The 16,504-nt window shown below is 55.3% G+C and overlaps 1 protein-coding gene across 1 annotated transcript in view; it reads right to left on the bottom strand.

Annotated features, from left to right (window-relative positions):
• Positions 1-283: 283 nt before the first annotated feature.
• The window catches only part of TMEM132E (transmembrane protein 132E), a 59,531-nt gene continuing 43,310 nt past the window's right edge, over positions 284-16,504 (bottom strand). The window contains exons 2-9 of the mRNA XM_028835797.2: positions 12,521-13,451; positions 10,880-11,026; positions 10,385-10,577; positions 9,431-9,574; positions 6,685-6,890; positions 4,512-4,800; positions 3,400-3,591; positions 284-2,423 (exon numbers count right to left, since the gene is read on the bottom strand). Coding sequence (XP_028691630.2) covers positions 1,368-2,423; positions 3,400-3,591; positions 4,512-4,800; positions 6,685-6,890; positions 9,431-9,574; positions 10,385-10,577; positions 10,880-11,026; positions 12,521-13,451 — 3,158 coding nt within the window. The 3' untranslated portion in view covers positions 284-1,367. The remainder of the gene's footprint in view (positions 2,424-3,399; positions 3,592-4,511; positions 4,801-6,684; positions 6,891-9,430; positions 9,575-10,384; positions 10,578-10,879; positions 11,027-12,520; positions 13,452-16,504) is intronic.

The following is a 16,504-nucleotide window of genomic DNA, read 5'->3' as shown; positions in this document are numbered from 1 at the left end:
GACAGAGCCTTAGAGGAGGCACCTCTTTATAAGGGCACATTTGTGGGTCAGCGGATTCTTCATCCCTTGACCTGGGCATCCCAAAACACCAGAGGGTCTTAAGGGACCTGCATGTTGGGGGAGGAAGAGCAGGACCACAGCCTGGTCTAGCCGAGTTTTGGTCTCATGTCATGTAGTGTGCCCACAGTGTGCGAGTGTGTGTGCGTGCATGTGTGGACTTGTTTGTGTGTGTGTGTGTGTGTTTGCCCATGCACACAAGGAAGATACAGAGCCAGCCACCGTGTACTGTTTGTTCATGGGAGCTGCTGCCCCCACCTCCAGTCTGACCACTTCCATTTATTTAAGAAAAATCCGACACAGTGGTGGGTAGAACCCGAGAGAAAAATGGCTGTGGGATGGGGTTGGGGCGACACTGGCTCCCTTCTGGGTTTGCTCACCCTAAAGTCCCTCACAGCATTCCCCGGTGCCCTCTACTCCCCTCCTGGGTTCTGTCTTGTGGGGGATAGGTGGCTGCCTGCCCTGTGCTGCAGAGGGAAGGCGCGGTCAGCAGGGTGAGAGGTGGCTAAGGCGTAGTAGTGTTGACCTTGCTGTAGGGGAAGGGGAAGGCAAGGAGGTCCCCAGGCCTCTGGCTCTGGGGTGTGATTTGGCTAGAGATGGATCCAGGACTCTTTCCCCTTTAGGTCCCTGCCTAAAGCCCTTGGGGCCGGGGTGGGAGTCCTGAGAACTCAGGAAGGTGCCTGGCTTGGCACCCAGACCTCTCTGTAGAGTCAGCTCCCAGGTCCTGGGAGGCACGCGAATGCCAGCAGATGCTACAGCTGTCCCCCTAGCCCCCAGATATTTCATCCACAGCAAGATCCTTGGCAGGGCAGGCAGCCGCCACCTCCCCACCCTGCAGGACAGAAATCCCTGAATATTAGTTTGAGGAAAGTCTTTGTGCAGCCTGTGACACAAGACCCCCACAGAACCCCCTGCACAGGGGGACGACAGGCGGGACGGGAGGCGGGACCGGGACACAGCGTGGGCCCACGTGACCCCAAGCTAGACCTCCTTGCCTCACTCTTGGGGCAGGGAGTTGCTTAAGATGGGAGGAGATTTGGAAAGGGTAGAACAGAGGCTGGGCTTGCTTTCCTCCTTGCGAGCCACTGGAGGAAGAGCCCTCCACCTGCAGGGGGCAGAAGAGGGTAACGGTGTGAGGCGAGGGAAGACCCAGACACTGAGGCGGCCCGACCCGCACCGAGTCAAGCTGCAGGGGCAGGGAGTACAAAATCAATTCAGCCGCCCAGAGTCCGTGTGAACCGGGGGTCCCGGCTGTGTCCTACCCCGAGCTGACCCCGATGGGGGAGTCCCTGCTACTCCGGTTGGCGCCTCTATGCAATCTCTTTGATTCTGCGCATGTAATTGTGCAGGTCCGGGGGTGCAGTGGGCCGCGTGGTGCCCGCCACATCCGGGCAGCCCCAACCCAGGTCCTCTTCCTCCTCCTCGTCCTCTTCGCCGGCGGGCACCGAGTCATAGGCCAGCTCTTCTGACGGCAGCGTGGTGAAGGTGGTGAACTTGACCCGCTTGCGCTTGGAGGTGGGCGAGCTGGCGGGGTCCTCGGCTTGGTCCCGGGCTGAGCCGCCCGAGGAGCCGTCGCCCCGGCCGTGCACCTGGCTCTGGACGCTGGTCTGAGAGCTGCCGCTGCTGTGGTGGTCGCCGTGGCAGCAGGCGGGCACGGTTTCCAGCGGGTTGCCTGCCGGCGGCGAGAGCTCCCCTTGCACTCGCAGCGGCTGCCCGTTGCCCAGGAACACCCAGTGGTGAGAGTGGTCCATGCTGGTCTGGCCTTCGGGCGGGATGCGCTTGTGCCGGTAGCGCAGCACGAAAACGATGCAGTTGATGAGGAACACGAGGATGGCGAGGCAAAAGACGCCCAGCAGCGCGTACATGCCAATCTCCAGGTCGGTCAGACCCCGTGGCATCTGCAGGAAGCCGGTGGGCAGCGGCAAGAAGTCTTCTGTGGGTGGCACGACGGGGCTGGCGGTGCCCGGGCCTGGGGCCTCCGGTGCGGGTAGCGCAGAGCCTGGCGGGCCGGCTCCCCGGGCCTCGTCCTCGCCCCCGCCAGGCCCTGGTTGGCTGGGGCCCGGGTAGTCATAAGTGGGGTCCTCCTCGTCCCTCCCAAAGTGCACCCGCAGGCCCACAGGGGTCGTGGCCAGCACACTCTTGCGTCTGGTTTTCTGGCAACTCTCAGCGATGGTTAGCTCTGCGCGGAGCAGCTCCCCTGCCCCCTCGGCCTCAGCCACTACCAGAGGGAAGGCCCGGTCCTGGGTCACAGTGGCCACACGCTCATCCAGGCTGCTCACTAGCAGTCCGTAGTCTCGGGGACTGTAGAGGGAGAGTGGGGCTGTGGTGCCATCACTGTAGGAGAGCCAGAGGCTCAGTAGGGCTTCCTGGAGGAGGAGGAGAAGGAGGGGTCAGGAGTCAAAGAGCTTGTTTAGCTGGCTTCCTGCTAGATCCTGGGCTCTGTAGGGGCGAGGACCACAGGTCTCTGGCTCCCTGCTGTATTCTCAGCACTGGAACTGTGCCTGGACTGTGGCAGGCACTAAGAACTATTGGTCAAGTGAGAGTCCCCCTTACAGGGTGTGGGGAGGCTAAATCCCTGACCATGGCATCCAGGCTCATAACGCTCTGAGGATGCCGTTGTCCACTTCACCCGTCTCCCCTGGATAAGCGGAAGGTAAGTTTTGCCTTGGGTCTAATTCAAGTCCCTTCTGCTGCTGGAATAGCTCCGTATCTCCATGCCTGACCTTGGGTTTGCCCCCGTCAGACAACAAGCTGTTGAGAATACACACCCACTCCCCACTTCTGCCTGTTGGCTAAAACCTTCTGAGAATTGCCCTTGCTCCAGATGAGGAAGTAGGGTTCAGAGAGAAGTGATTGGCTTGGGGTGATGGTATGAGTTAGGGACAGAGGACCCCTGTGTCCTGACTCTGGGCTCAGCACTTGATGCTCACCTCCTCACTCCCCAGGACTCACACCTGTCACCTCCTCACTCCCCAGGACTCCCACCTGTCACCTTTCCACTTTTGTCCTGTGGCTATGCCCATGGTGTATAATTGGGGCTTCAGAGATAAGTGAGGGTACTTCCTGGGGGTGATGTGGAGGTGACAGCTCTCTGTGAATCCAGGAGGGAGACCCTCAGAGGGAACATCTCAGGTGGCAAGAGCAGCAAGCGAGACCTTGTTCTGACCTCCCATGTAGATGCTGTGGCCATGGGGTGGGCAGGTGTGCAGGGCATGGAGGGCAGAGATCCTCTGTTTTCTAAAGTCCTAATTTGGGGACTTTTGGTGCTAGGGCAAAGCAGAGTCCCCAGGTCCTCCTTCCGTACCACCAAATCCCTGGCTGGTGGGCCAAGCAGCCAGTTACCTGCTTGAGGAAGCTCAGGGTCTGCTGGGCAGCTGTGGTGGCTAGGATGGTGTGGCTGCTCCCAGGGCTGGGCCGCAGGGAGAGGGCCAGGCTGGCCACCACCTGGGCCTGAAGCTGTGTGATGCTGACCTTCTCCTCCGTCACTGTCAGCAGCGTCTCCCCGAGCACAGCCTCCGTCAGCGGAGACACCACCTGAGGCAGAGCGGGACCGGGATGGGAGAGAGCTAGGAAAGCGCAACCCCCCTGCCCAAGATCCCCAGCTAGGGAGAAATCCCAGCACTGCTGCAAGAGGGGCCTGAAGGGTGAGGCAGGCTGGGAGGCAGGACTTTGCAGCTCTGGCTCAGGTCTGCAACCAGGAACCAGTGTCCAGAGGTCATGAGAGTGTTAGGGGCTCATAGGAGTCAGGCAAGAACACAAATGAGAGAGGTGGGCCAATTCTAAGGAAAACAACCACCCACACACAGTGATAAGCAGCAATTGATGTGCAACCTCAATGTCAGAGAGAGAAAAGGGAGTGGTGAGGACTGTGGAAAATGAGGGAACTCATTCTCACGTATAGGAGGCACCAATACCGGCTTCAGCTGATTGTTGCCAGATTCATTTTTTGTGAAACCAGAATCTATATGTATTTTTTAAATGAGAAATCTCCCAATTAAAAACACGTTGGATCAATTGTTTTACAAAGAAGATATGTCTGCAGGCAGATTCTAGCCTACAGGTCACAATAGTTTCTTAGGTAGATGATTTCTATCCAGACACCCAATTGTCAGGGTTGAAACAAGTCAGGAAAGGTCAAAGTTCAGTTCCTAGATCACCAAACGCACCTTCCTGGACTCCAGCCTGGCTGACTCTCACCTGCTCCCCCTCTGCTCTCAGGGAGGGGTCTGCTTGAGTCACCCACACTGAGGATTGATAAAGGTTGATACAGCTTGGAGTGAGAACTTTTACCAGGATGAAGCTAAGGGAGCTTGACCTTGGAATTTCAGACAAGGGGCAGGCAGGGAAGAGTGTTCTGGGGGCCAATTGGGGTTGGGAAAATCTGAGTTCTGCACCCACAGGTAAATAAGGCTCCCAACACTGCCCCTTTGTGTGGGGACAGAGCCCATACCTACCTTAAAGGGGGTGGTGCCTGGCTCCAGCCCTGCCAGTGTGCTGCTGTCCACCATGTGTGCCACTCGGGGGTCGCCCACCCGCATGAAGTCACTGACTAGGTCAGTGACCTCCACCAGCCAGTCCGGGCCTAGCATGGTGACCACCTGGTCGGTGCCCTCGGATGATGTCGTGTGGAACTGGGTGAAGACCTGCAGGGTGGCATGCTGGTACTGCAGAGTGCAGCCCCGGCTTGCACTCTGCCGCCGCTCCTCCTCTTCCTCGTCCTCGTCCTCGCTTTCCCGGACTGACCTGGGGTGGGGACATGCCATGCTGAAGGCTTCTCACCTGGACTCTCACCTGCACAGTTCACACCCCTCACCCTTGCCCTGTTGGGTCCTCCCAGCTTCCCAGAAGCTCTGCAAAAGCAAGCCTCCTCTCTGGTTCATGCCTTTCATCTCTAAGTTTGGAGCCAGGAGTCCCAGTCTTTTCTCTCCTAGAAAAGTACCTTCTCGACCCTACCTCCTGTTCCTATTTGCCTCCTCTTGGCTTAAGCCAAGCCTGAGAATAGCTGGTGTCAAATCCTAACAGCAACTGCTGCCTCTTCTTCAGTACTAAGTTTGCGCCTGGCACTGTTTTAAGCTCTAACCTGGAGCAAATGTGATCCTTTTTATAGAATGCCAGAAATCTTAGCTGAATTGTGTTCTGCGGTTGTGAGGAAGCTAAGCAGAACCCGTAGGTGATGAACTCGGACATTTAACTGAGAAGATTTCCAAGCAAGGTGTGGAAATTGTGGCCTGGTTTCCTTTAGCTGCTTTTAGTCAAATGTGAGAGGAGAGAGACACATAGATAAACTGTTAAGCAAAAGGGAACCTGGACTTGATGATTTGGGAAATTCTCAGCCTGTGCACATTGCAAAAAAAAAAAATGCTAAAATTGAGAGGTTTACTGCCAGGAAGGTGTGCTTTGGTGATAAAGCCAAGTGTTTCTCTCTGTAGCTAGTGCTTTGTTGGTGTACTGGAGGATCAAGCAACTAGAATATTCATTTACACCGAGAGTTCTTTTACCTGGGTTAATTAATTTATTCCTCACAAAAATCCTATGAGGCAGGTGTTATTGTGCCCATTTTACAGATATGGAGATGGAGGCACAGAGCGGTTACATAAGTAGCCCAAGTTTACACAGCTAGTAAATAGCAGAGGCAGGACTTAAACCAGGCTGTCTGGCTTCAGAGTCCACTGCTACTCAAAGCAGTATCGCTATCACTCAGGAGCTGGTGAGAAATGCAGAATTACAGGCTTTACCCCAGACCTGCCCAGTCAGAATCTGCATTTTACCCCGATCCCCAGGTGATTCATGTACACATTAAAGTTTGAGAGGCACTGGTCTATGCCACAGTGCTCTTCCAAACCTGTCTGAGTTGAACTCAGCCCATTTCTCACTTGGCTGCCTGTTTCTCTCACCACCTGCTTCTCTCTCCAGCCCCGCCCACCTCCTGCTCTTAGCTGCCTGTCACTTTCCTCTCTTCTCTTCCCTGCTGGGCTTTTCTCTCCAGCAGCTGAGTGGGTGATTGGAATGCGGTGAGTACACACGTATATGCCCCACATATGGGCACCCAGGTGCCTGAGCTTACAAGCCCACAAGGGAGCCTGGGTATGAGTCACAGTGTGCCTGCACTCATGCACTCACTAGTGTGTCCTTGATGTGCCCAGGCTGGGGCACACGCGTATAGCTGTGTCTGCTCCATTTTGTCTGCCTGACTGCAGGCAGTCTCTTAACCTGTCTCCCCAGCCAACTCCTTTCAGTTCATTCTTTAAGACTTAGCTCAAGAGTTGTCTCTTCCAGGAAGCCTGCCTTGACTTCTCCTGGAGGAAGAAGCGGTCCTCTCCTTGTGCCACTTGATTCCCTGCACACAGGGCTTCCCACCCATCACCATGTTCTGTGGTACGCACATGCCTTCCTCCCCTGCTGGACTGAGAGACTGGCATGGTCAGGCACTGGTCACAGTCACCCCATCTCAAACACTTGCCAGTGCCTAGCTCACAGTAGCTGGTCAATGAAAGTTTGTTAACTGCACAACCAACCGACAGACTATGTATACCAAGGGCCTTATATCCATATGCAGGTCAGACTGTTGGCCGAGGTTGTATCCACCCATGAGTATCCCAAGTATCTGCCATAGGAGAGGGGCTGTACCTCCGGTCGGGGAGGATGGGTACCCTCCAGCCCTTCACTTGGCTGAGGCGGGCATCTGAGAGCTCAATGTGCAAGGGCAGCTTGGGTACCCAGACCGTCATTTCCAGGGGGGCATTGAGAACGTCGTAGCGGAAGGTGACCCTGGCGTTCATGGACCCTCGAGACTCTTTTCCGCTCACAAACACGTAGTCGCAGCTGCTGGAAACCTGGGGGAAGGGAGGAACAGTTGGCACGTCTTGCCGTACAGGTCTTCCTGTGAGGCAATGCAGGGAACTTCAGTCTGACAAGCAGGGCTGGAGGGAAAGTCCTAGGAGGCTGAAGGAGAGGCGGCCAGTGGAAGGAGGCATTGACTCCTCTGGGAGTCCCGGCTTCCATCACTGCTTTTGCTCTTTCTCGAGATCACCTCTTGGTGCCCACTGGGGAAGGCTTTTGTTCCTTAGTAAGGAGCCAACATGCAAATGCTTTTCAGGGGCTGTTCCTGATCTGCCAGAGCCACACTTTGGAGGAGGCTCCAGGGTGAGGGCCTCTCAGGGCTGGCTCCCCTCCCCTAGCAGGACTGGCGGGGCTCTGGATCCAGGGGTCTGGCAGGTAGAGTCCTCTATGGTGCAGAAAAGGACATGGGCACTTAACTGGGAAGGGAGGACATTGAGGTGGAGGGGATGGGGATGAGGGGCAGGCCCATGTCCTCCACAGCCTCTCTGGCATGGTTGCCCCAGGAGAATGGGCAGGTAGTTAATTTCTGGTGAGGGGGGCTGCTTAACCAGGTGTGGAGATGAGGGAATGGGAGAGGAAAACTCAGGACCAGAGAACCCCAGGCATAGATGGGTGGATGGCTGCCACCAACGAATGTGGCTGTTGTAAATGCCTGCCCACCTGGATACCAACTTGCATTCCTAGAGGTTCCCTGGATGGAAACCACATGCCTGCTGAGTACATCTTGGTGGATACCTGTGCCCACTCACAGAGGTGTCACTGCCAGTACTTTAGGGCAAATGCAGATGGCTCTGTGTGTTAAATATGCCCACGCACACACCTGGCAGCCCAGAACGGATGCTGTGTATACATGCATCTAGGTGCTCATGCTGGCGCACGTCCATGGATACATGGTCTTGAGTTTGGGAGCAGGTCTATCATTCAGCTGGTGGGTTGATGATGCCCTGAAGGCTCTGGAAGGACCCAGGGGCGTTGGGACTATGGCTTATCCATGGAGATGAGCCCCTGGGGCATGCCAAACCCTGCCAGCTCCCATCATCATCTCAGAGGGGTGGGTGGAGGGATGGGACAGCAGCCCTGCCAGAAATGCTCATTTCCCACCTCGGAAGGCAAAGAATTCCAACTGCAGACCTGTAAATTCTACTTACAATGTGGCAGACTCCATAAGACCTGAGTATATTTCATCGAGATTTGTAACCAATTTCATTTAACATCTTCTCTAATTCTCCTTGGTTCTGCTCTGGAGCTGGGGTGGGGGAGTCTGGGTGGCAGAGAAGGTGCTGGGTGAGGGCCCTTGGAAGCAGACCTGTTTCTTCCCATCCCAGTCTGCCAGCCGTGGACAGCCCCACAGACTTCTGGTGAGGCTTCTCTGAAGGGGGTGATGCAGTGGAGTGGGGGGTACCAGACCATCTGCTCTGGCTCCCTTGGAAGGCATCCTTCCTGGATGATGGATAGAAGAGGTAAGCCCCATGCTCCCCAGACTTGGAGGGACCCAAAGGCAAAGCATAGAGAGAGAGAGCAGGAGCGAGCCCAAGCGACCAGGAGGAGGACATCTGCATTCCAACTGTCCTGCTCTCCTTCAAGCTGAATTATTTACAGGAGCAAGAACGAATTCAGTTGTCTAATCATCTGATTTTGATGCCTGCTGGAGGGTGGCATAGTGAGCGGCTGACCCACCCCACAGGTACCAGGGCTGGACATCTGCTCACACCACTGCCCACTCTACTGCCTCCTCTTCCCAACTCACTTCTGACCACCATTCAAAGCCAGGGGAAGGAGCGAATCTGGAGTCCTCTTGGGGAGGTGGCAAACTGGGTCATTGAGTCAGATGAGTGTCGTGTGGGCTGGGCTGTGGAGGACCTGGGGCCAGAGCAGGTCCCTGGGGAGGAGCTCAGAGGTGGGCTGGGAGCTCACGGCTGAGAGGAGCCTTTAGGAGCTGGAGGAGCTGGAGCGTGTGTGCCGGGAGTGGGGCCCTCAGTACACAACCTTCACGCCTGGCCTTACTCACATACTTCTTGAGACTTCTTCCTGAGCTATATTGCCTTCATCCGATCACTCGCACTCTGGGTTCAGAGCAGGTCTTTGAGGGGTTGTCTCCCTCACCCACCCCGTTGCCTTGCCAGGTGTCTGCCACACACCAAGGTTCAATAATGTCTTGCTAGATTGATTTCAAGTTGTTGACACTGCCTTCTCCCCTCTGGCCTGACAGTCTGTTTCATATTCCTACAGGAAGCCCTCCAGGACTGGCTAAAGCAGTATCCAGGGGCAGGAAGACGGAGTACCATGGGAGTCAGTAGACTTGGGAATGAACCCTTTCAGAATGGTGTTGTGAAGCTTGGGATGAAGTAAGGCCAGTGCTGTAGGAGGAAAAGGGTGGGGCAGCTGCTGCAACAGAAGGGGTCCCAGCACAGGGAGGCATGAGTTCTGTCTTAGAGGATGAATAAGAGTCAGCCACCTGGACTCTGGTCTGAGGTTCTGCTCTCCTGAAGGCCTAGGGCTTCTTCCCCAGGGGCCCCACCTCCAGGATGCCCACCTTGATGATGTCTTCATTGTCTGACTCGCATTCCACTAGGGCAGAGACGTCTAGGACGAGGCCATTCACCTCAATGGCAATGACCTTGACAGGGATGGCCACTGTCCTGCCAGTCAGAATGGCAGTGTTGATGATCTCTGTGTCCTGCAGGGAGGAGAAGCAGGGAGGGGGGCTCTGCTTGTGGTCCTCTTCTGTCCTGGGGCACACTAGCGAAGGGCCCGGCTCCTGGACACCCCCCCCACTTCTCAGATGCACATCCTTCCAGTGGGGACACTTGCACACGTGTGCAGGGATAGGCAACCACCCCGCCTCACGCTCCTTGACAGATGGTCTGCTCACTTTGGGCTTTTACAGGAACCTCAGGGTCCACCTCACTGTGCTGCCAGGAAACAATCCTTCCCCAGGCCCCTGCCGTCTCCTCTTAAACAGCTTCCAGGCTCCTCAGGACTCACATAGTAACGTCCAACACATGCCCCTGGCCATTCAAGCTGCCCTGGGCTGGCCCCAGACAATCATTCCAGCCCTACCACTCCATGACGCTCTTTCTAAATCTATAGTTCTTTTGAACAAACTACTCATATTCTCACTACTGTACCTTTGCCCAAGTAATGCCCTGCCTAGGACACCCTGTGCATCTTTGGGAGCCCTCCCTCCCAGGTGACCTCCAAGACTCAACTGCATTGCTACCTCCTCCTGCAAACTTCCCATCAGTGGTCCCTCCATGGTGACATCTCCCACCTCTGCCCCCACGAGCATCTGCTGTCCTCATGGCCTCACAAATATAACACACATGCACACAGCTTCTCACACAGGCATACCTGGGCATGGCAGGAAGTCTCACATATACACACATGTCAATTTGTACATATACTCAGTGGTTCACATTCTTGTCACACAAATGTGCATGCATGCATAGACTCAGGCATGTTCTGGGCCGGTCACCTGTCTGCTCACCATGGCCAGGGGTAGAATGGCTTGCACATCCCGCTGAATGACCGTCAGCTCAGTGACTGCCCGCTCCAGGTCAGGCAGGGCGCTGTGGCCACGGTAGTCAATGTGCCACATGATCCTCCGCTTGACCGACTGGCTGGTGAAGTTCTCCATTTCAAAGTCCAGCTGCAGGATCTCCAAGGGGCCCTGGCCCTCCCTGCCAGGGGAGGGGAGGGAAGGAGAGCAGAGGATGAAGGGCTGGGAGTGGCCCAGGAGCTCAGAAACCCTCAATGGGGACCCCACCTCTCCCCGGGAGCTACCTGACGGGGCCCTGTGAGCCTTCTCCAGCCCATCTGAGGTGCTCCAGCCCCAGGATGCCACTGAGGGGCCTGGACCTCAGAGACCCCAGAGGCCAAGCCCCAGCCCTCCCCAAGTCCAGCCTCTTCCTTCAGAGATTCCCCACCCCTCTCAGATGGCTGCTCTGCAAAGAGGTGGGTAGATGCACCAACTCTGGCTCACCAGGGGGGCAGGGGTGTGCCCTGAGCCCAGGTCACATCCACGGTGGCTGTTGAGTGCTTTGCCCCAGTCAGCAGCTCCGAGGTCACATGCCACTGGCCACTCCTTGACTTGGTACCTAAAAGGGTCACACCCTTCTTGGCCTTTACCCTGGGACAAAGTGGGAGGAAGAAGAGGGAGAGGGTCAGGCTACAGCCCAAAGCTGCCCACCTGGCCACCATCACTAGGCTGTACTGGGGGGAAGGGGACAGATAAGCTAAGTTACCCTGAGTCCTGGAAGTTTCAGATGAATGTTTCAGATGAATTTGGGGAATCTGGTATCACACAGCTGAAAACTCTGACCCTCGGTGAAAGCTGCAATTCCTTCTACCATATCCCTGCCAAGTCTTTGCCTCATCTCTACTGGCATACCTTAGTGACAGGACTCACTACTGCACACATCTCATTCCTTTTTCAGAAAGCCCATGAAAACTAGAAAGATCTTCCCTGGATGTGGTTGAGCTAAAACAGCCACAGGTTCTGCGGGGCAACAGAGAACAATTCCCCTCCATCTTAACTGTAGTAGTTCTTCAAAAAGCTGGCGAGGTGAGTAGGTGTTCTCTGAATCTTCTTTCCTTCAGTTCCTCCAATTGTTTGTTGCCATAATTCTGAATCACCTCACAGCCAGTCACGCTCTTCTGGACACTAAATGTGAAGTGTCCCGTACTAAATACAACACTTCAGCTGCACCCCAATGAACATTGGCTAAAGTGAGGTAATTGCCACCTCTCTAATTCTGCAAGCTCTACTCCTATTAATGCAGCCCAAGATCTCTGATGACTGATTTAACTTATGTTCACATTCAGGTATCAATCACTGAATCAGGCATGACTCTTTCCAACAATATTTAAACTTGAAGGTAGGACACTGAGAAGACAGGGAAATACTAGAAGTTGCAGGCTAATGGTGATGTTTCAGGTCCCATGCATAGTGTCTGGGGGTGGGGAAGCATTTTGGTGGGTGTCCTCAGAGTTACACAACATAGGTCAAACCATAGATTCCTAGTGTGAAATATTATCATGTTTTGGGGGGATGCGATACAATCGAAGGCATTTTTGAGTTTGCAAACTGTGTCCTTTTCAAGATGTAGAAGGATAGAAAGAGCTGGGAATCCTGAAAATTTTTCTCCCAACTCTAGGACTGGAGCAAATGTCCCTAAACACACACACACACACACACACACACACACACACTCTCACGCTTCTGTTGGCTCCCAGCCAAGAGGCTGCTCTCTGGTCCCCATTTCTCTTCCTTGGCCTCAGTCTCCTTGTCTGTAAAATGTCTAAGGGCACTTCTAGTCCCAGTTCTATTATTCTGGACATCTATGATTGTGAAACTGATATTTCCTCTTTACCATGATGCCATTTTTATGAGATCCAGAAATAGGGGCAGGAATGTTTGTTGCCATTAGACAGGTAAGAGCACTGCGGCTCCAATAAGCGAGGTATCTTCCTGAGGTTGCTCAAGTACTAAATGACAGACCTAGGATTAGGAAGCTGGACAGGGATACAGCTGGGAGGTCCCCCCTCCCACCCACCCACAAGGAGTCAGGTATGCATTTGATCTTGGAAGGGAAACCAGATCCCCACCCATCTTCCCTACTACCTGAGTGTAAAGTGCTCCACGCTGGGGCTGGAGGACGAGGAGGAGTTGGGGGCCAGATAGAGGAGGATGCTGAGCACTTCCCCGGGCTTGAGGGGCCGGTCTGGCAAGCGGATCATCAGGTTGCTGTCCAGCCTGTGCTCCTGCAGGGTCCTCCTGGGGGGCGGGCGGAACAGGCTGATGCTCCCGATGCGCAGCAGGGGGTGCTGGGTAGGGCTCTCCGCTCGGGCCCCCACCCCGGGCCCGGCCCCACGGCGGGAGCCCCCGCAGCCCCCCGACGCATCAGGGGCGTGGAGCGTGTAGTAGAGCTCGGCCTGCTGGCTCTCCCCTGTCGCCTCGGGCTCCAGCCCGTCCGGGGACTTGCGGCGGGCTATGGGCGGCGCAGCCGGGGCTGGGGGCCCGAACCAGGCCAGGGGCAGCTCGGCCCGCACGAGACAAGTGGCCAGGCCCCCGCTGAGGCGGCAGGAGCTCTTGACTTCCCGGGCATCCCGGAAGGCGTGCAGGCGGACACAGGGTAGCCGCTCCGTGACGCCGAAGTCGTCCCAGTCCCGGCCGGCCACGTAGAACAGCACTTGGGCCACGGGCTGCGAGGCGGGCACGCGCGGGCGGACAATGAAGGCCCGCACCTTCCAGTTCACCGTCAGGCGCTCGGGGATGTCCAGGGTGCTAGAAGGCTGCAGGAGCTCCCGCGCCACCACCTGGCTGGTGCTGAAGGGCCCCAGCGAGACGTTGAGGACCGGCAGCTCCTTGGTCTGGAACACCACGAAGGGCTCGGAGCGCTGCAGGGAGCTGTTGGCGACCGCGGGTGACGGGGGCCGCGCCTCCCGCAGGAAGAAGGCCAGCCGCGTGTGAGACAGGCGGTAGCTGACCGGCAGTACCGGGCTGGCCTGCGGCCCCGGCGGGCTGGGGCTGGCCGGGTGGGAGCGGCCAGAGGCTGGGGACAGACAGAGGAAAGAGGCCCAGGGTGGTCAGGAGAGGGCACGCTGGGACCCCCGGGTGCTCCCAGCCTCGTCTCGCCCACCCCACAGAGGGCTGCCCACTCTTCTAACTGGGCAGGTTCAGCCTGGCTGTCTATCCTCCGGTGGGCCCGTAGCCTGGCTCAGGCCTGGCTCCCCGAACTCCAAGCCTGGCACCCCCTTTGCTCGTATGTGAATTACCCTCTCAGCCACCGCTTCATGTATTTACCTGCGACATAGGGGTAAAGCCAATACCATCGCAAAACCTTGTGAACCTTCAGGAGGTTCTATCCCCAGCGTCCTCACTTGTAAAACAAGTATAATAATTGTTTCTGCCTCAAAGTGCCATTGTGAGGACTTTCAAAGTCGTGCAAATAAAGGACTGAGTGGACTCTGGTGCTGAAAAGAGTCCCTGTGATCCCTGTGTAACCTGCACTGCGCTCCGTGTGGGACAGGCGTTACTGTATTTCATCCTCAGATCAATCCTTTGAGGTACGTATTATTATGATCTCCCTCCACGCAACCAGTTTTCTATCAGTAACTTCCTTTTTGAGTGCCAATTCTAACATCTTACAGATAAATGAACTAAGGTGCAAGGCACTTAAATAATTTAACCAAGTTACATGGGCAAAGGGGCCAGCAGCAGGACTCGAACCTGGGGTCCCCTGACTCTCAAACCCAAGCTCCTTAGTATTGCACCTGCTGTCTCAGCTGGTGTAGGGTCCCCAGCAGCTGTCTCCCTTCTCCCTTTGGCCACAGACTATATAAGCAGGAAATTTTATTCTCAGTCTCGCACACCTAAACATGGGCCTCCTCCCTCCTCTTAACTCCCTCTCCCCACCTACCAAGGAGGCTGCCAACTTCTGGCAATTCCACCTCGGGCTGCCCCTTGCCCTCCCTCCCTGCTCCCATTCTGGCCTTACTTTTGTCACTATGACGACATACCACTGGCCAGCAGGGTCTCCCCTCCTCCCTGGCATTCTCCTGCCCCACAAAGCAGCCAGAGTGTTTTCTCTCCTGGACACAAATCAGACACTGTTGCCCTCCTCACTCCCAGCTCAAAACTTGTTGGACACTGTCAAGGAACAGGAAGGATGCAAGTGGAGGCTTGAGGTTTGAAATCTTATTTTGGATCTCCCCAAGAACCTCCCGAGTCACATTCCTCAACTGTAAAATCAGGACAATGATAACAGTAATGCTGGTCTCGCAGGAGGCTGTGTTGTCATTTGTTTTGTTTCTGAGAATCAAATAAGAAAGCACTCTATGAATTGTGCAACACAATGCAAATGTGTATATATCAAAGAAGCTCTCCCATCTGCTTACAAAATAAAACCCAAACTCACTTTTGTACCTGAGCGTGACATTCAGGGCCCCCTACACAAAGCATCAGGATCCTTTTTCTCCTAGGATTCCTCCTCCCAATGCCCTGCTGGTGGCTTAACTGGACAACTCACTGACCTTCACACTCACGGATGCTGCCTTATCTCCCCTCCTTTGCTCATGCTGCACCCTCTGCATTAGATTCTCTCCTTTCTTATTTGTGCACATCCAAATCTGAATCTTCCTCCAGGGTCCAGCTTCAATGCCACCTCCTCCATGAAGCCCTCCAAGATGTGCCCTCAACTCCTGGGAGTTTCCTCAGAGCTTTGTCCTTCTCTGCGGGGACCTCCCATCCTGCCTTGTGTAGGAGTTGTTACCTACCTGGCCTTGCACCAAGAAAGCCTTCCACAAATCATGGCTGATCTACACTGAGTGATCTGCAGAGACCTACGTCCCAAAGAGGAGACTCCTAGTCAGTACTAGACATTACTTGCAGTTTATGCATATTTATCATTTTACCACTGTCAATTAAACCTTGGCAGTTTCACAAACTTTCACATCCAGTTCCTCGCAAAAGCAGTGAACTAAAAATTCCCTGCTCTTGAGGCTCTGGTCTCAATATCCTTTAAAACAAAATCTGCAGTAATCTTCCTCGTTCAAAAAATAAGGCAACAGGCTTGGGGTATGACGAAGGCTGTTGGGGTCAGTTGTTTTAAGAGGCGTGGCACGTGCTCTCACCACTTCTCCTGTGGCGAGCTCGGGAGGACCTGAGCAGCCCTTAGGACCAAGTGGGGAAATCATTGGCAAGAAATGCTGGGAACTGACGGTGGGGTGCGGGTGTGCAGCAGAGTCCAAATGAGGACAGGAAGTTGTTTGCAGAGATGGGGATAGCCTTTCTGGCTGGTGCCTGAGGTCTCATAATGTGTCCCTGCAGCCTGGGGAATGCTGGCCCCGAGGCTGACTGTGGAAATGCAGGATCCACATTTGGACCCTGCTTTGGAAGCAGCAGCAAGCAGGCGAACCAACCAGCTTTGGGACTCAAGTGCAAGGCCTCTCTCTGCCACAGACTCACTGGGCAAGTTGCTTTCCATTTTGAGCCTCAGTTTCCACCTCTAAAGTTGCGGTGGTGACATCAGTCCCTCCCCCTCACAGGGACATTGAGTAGCTGAAAGACCAAGAACAAGACATCCTCTGGGACCTGCAGAGCCGCTCAGGGCAGGGGCACTGCTGCATGTATGGGGAGGTACAGGGCCTTTGAGTACTGGGGTCAAGGTGGGGCCCCACGCTCCTCCCTCTAGGCTGGGAGAAGTGCAGCTGCGGTCAGTGAGCTCTCAGTGCTCACTATCCAGGCTGCAGAGGTACAAGGTGGTGGGGGGGGACTAGCCCTGCCTTTGTTATCCATCCCCTGGAGACCCCAGAGCTGCTAAGTGGCACTTAGTCCCCTTTGCCCTCTCTTATTGTTCCAACTTCACGACTGACCATCTGGATTCCTTGGAGGCACAGCAGAGGCAGAGACCACCAGATGGGCACCGGACTCAGAGGGGTATGAAGGAAGGATTGGGGAAGTGTGACTGCATCCCCCACCTGAATCCCCTCACCCTGCTGGGGGAGGAGCTGGTCTAGCAAAACCAGGATCCTGGATCATCCAAACCATCTGCTGTTCTTGGAATATAATGAGAAAATATTTCTACCCCAGGGCCTTTGCATTGCT

This window comes from Macaca mulatta, chromosome 16, assembly GCF_049350105.2.
Source record: "Macaca mulatta isolate MMU2019108-1 chromosome 16, T2T-MMU8v2.0, whole genome shotgun sequence".
Lineage (NCBI taxonomy): Eukaryota > Metazoa > Chordata > Mammalia > Primates > Cercopithecidae > Macaca > Macaca mulatta.
This window is presented reverse-complemented; position numbering and strand designations above follow the sequence as displayed.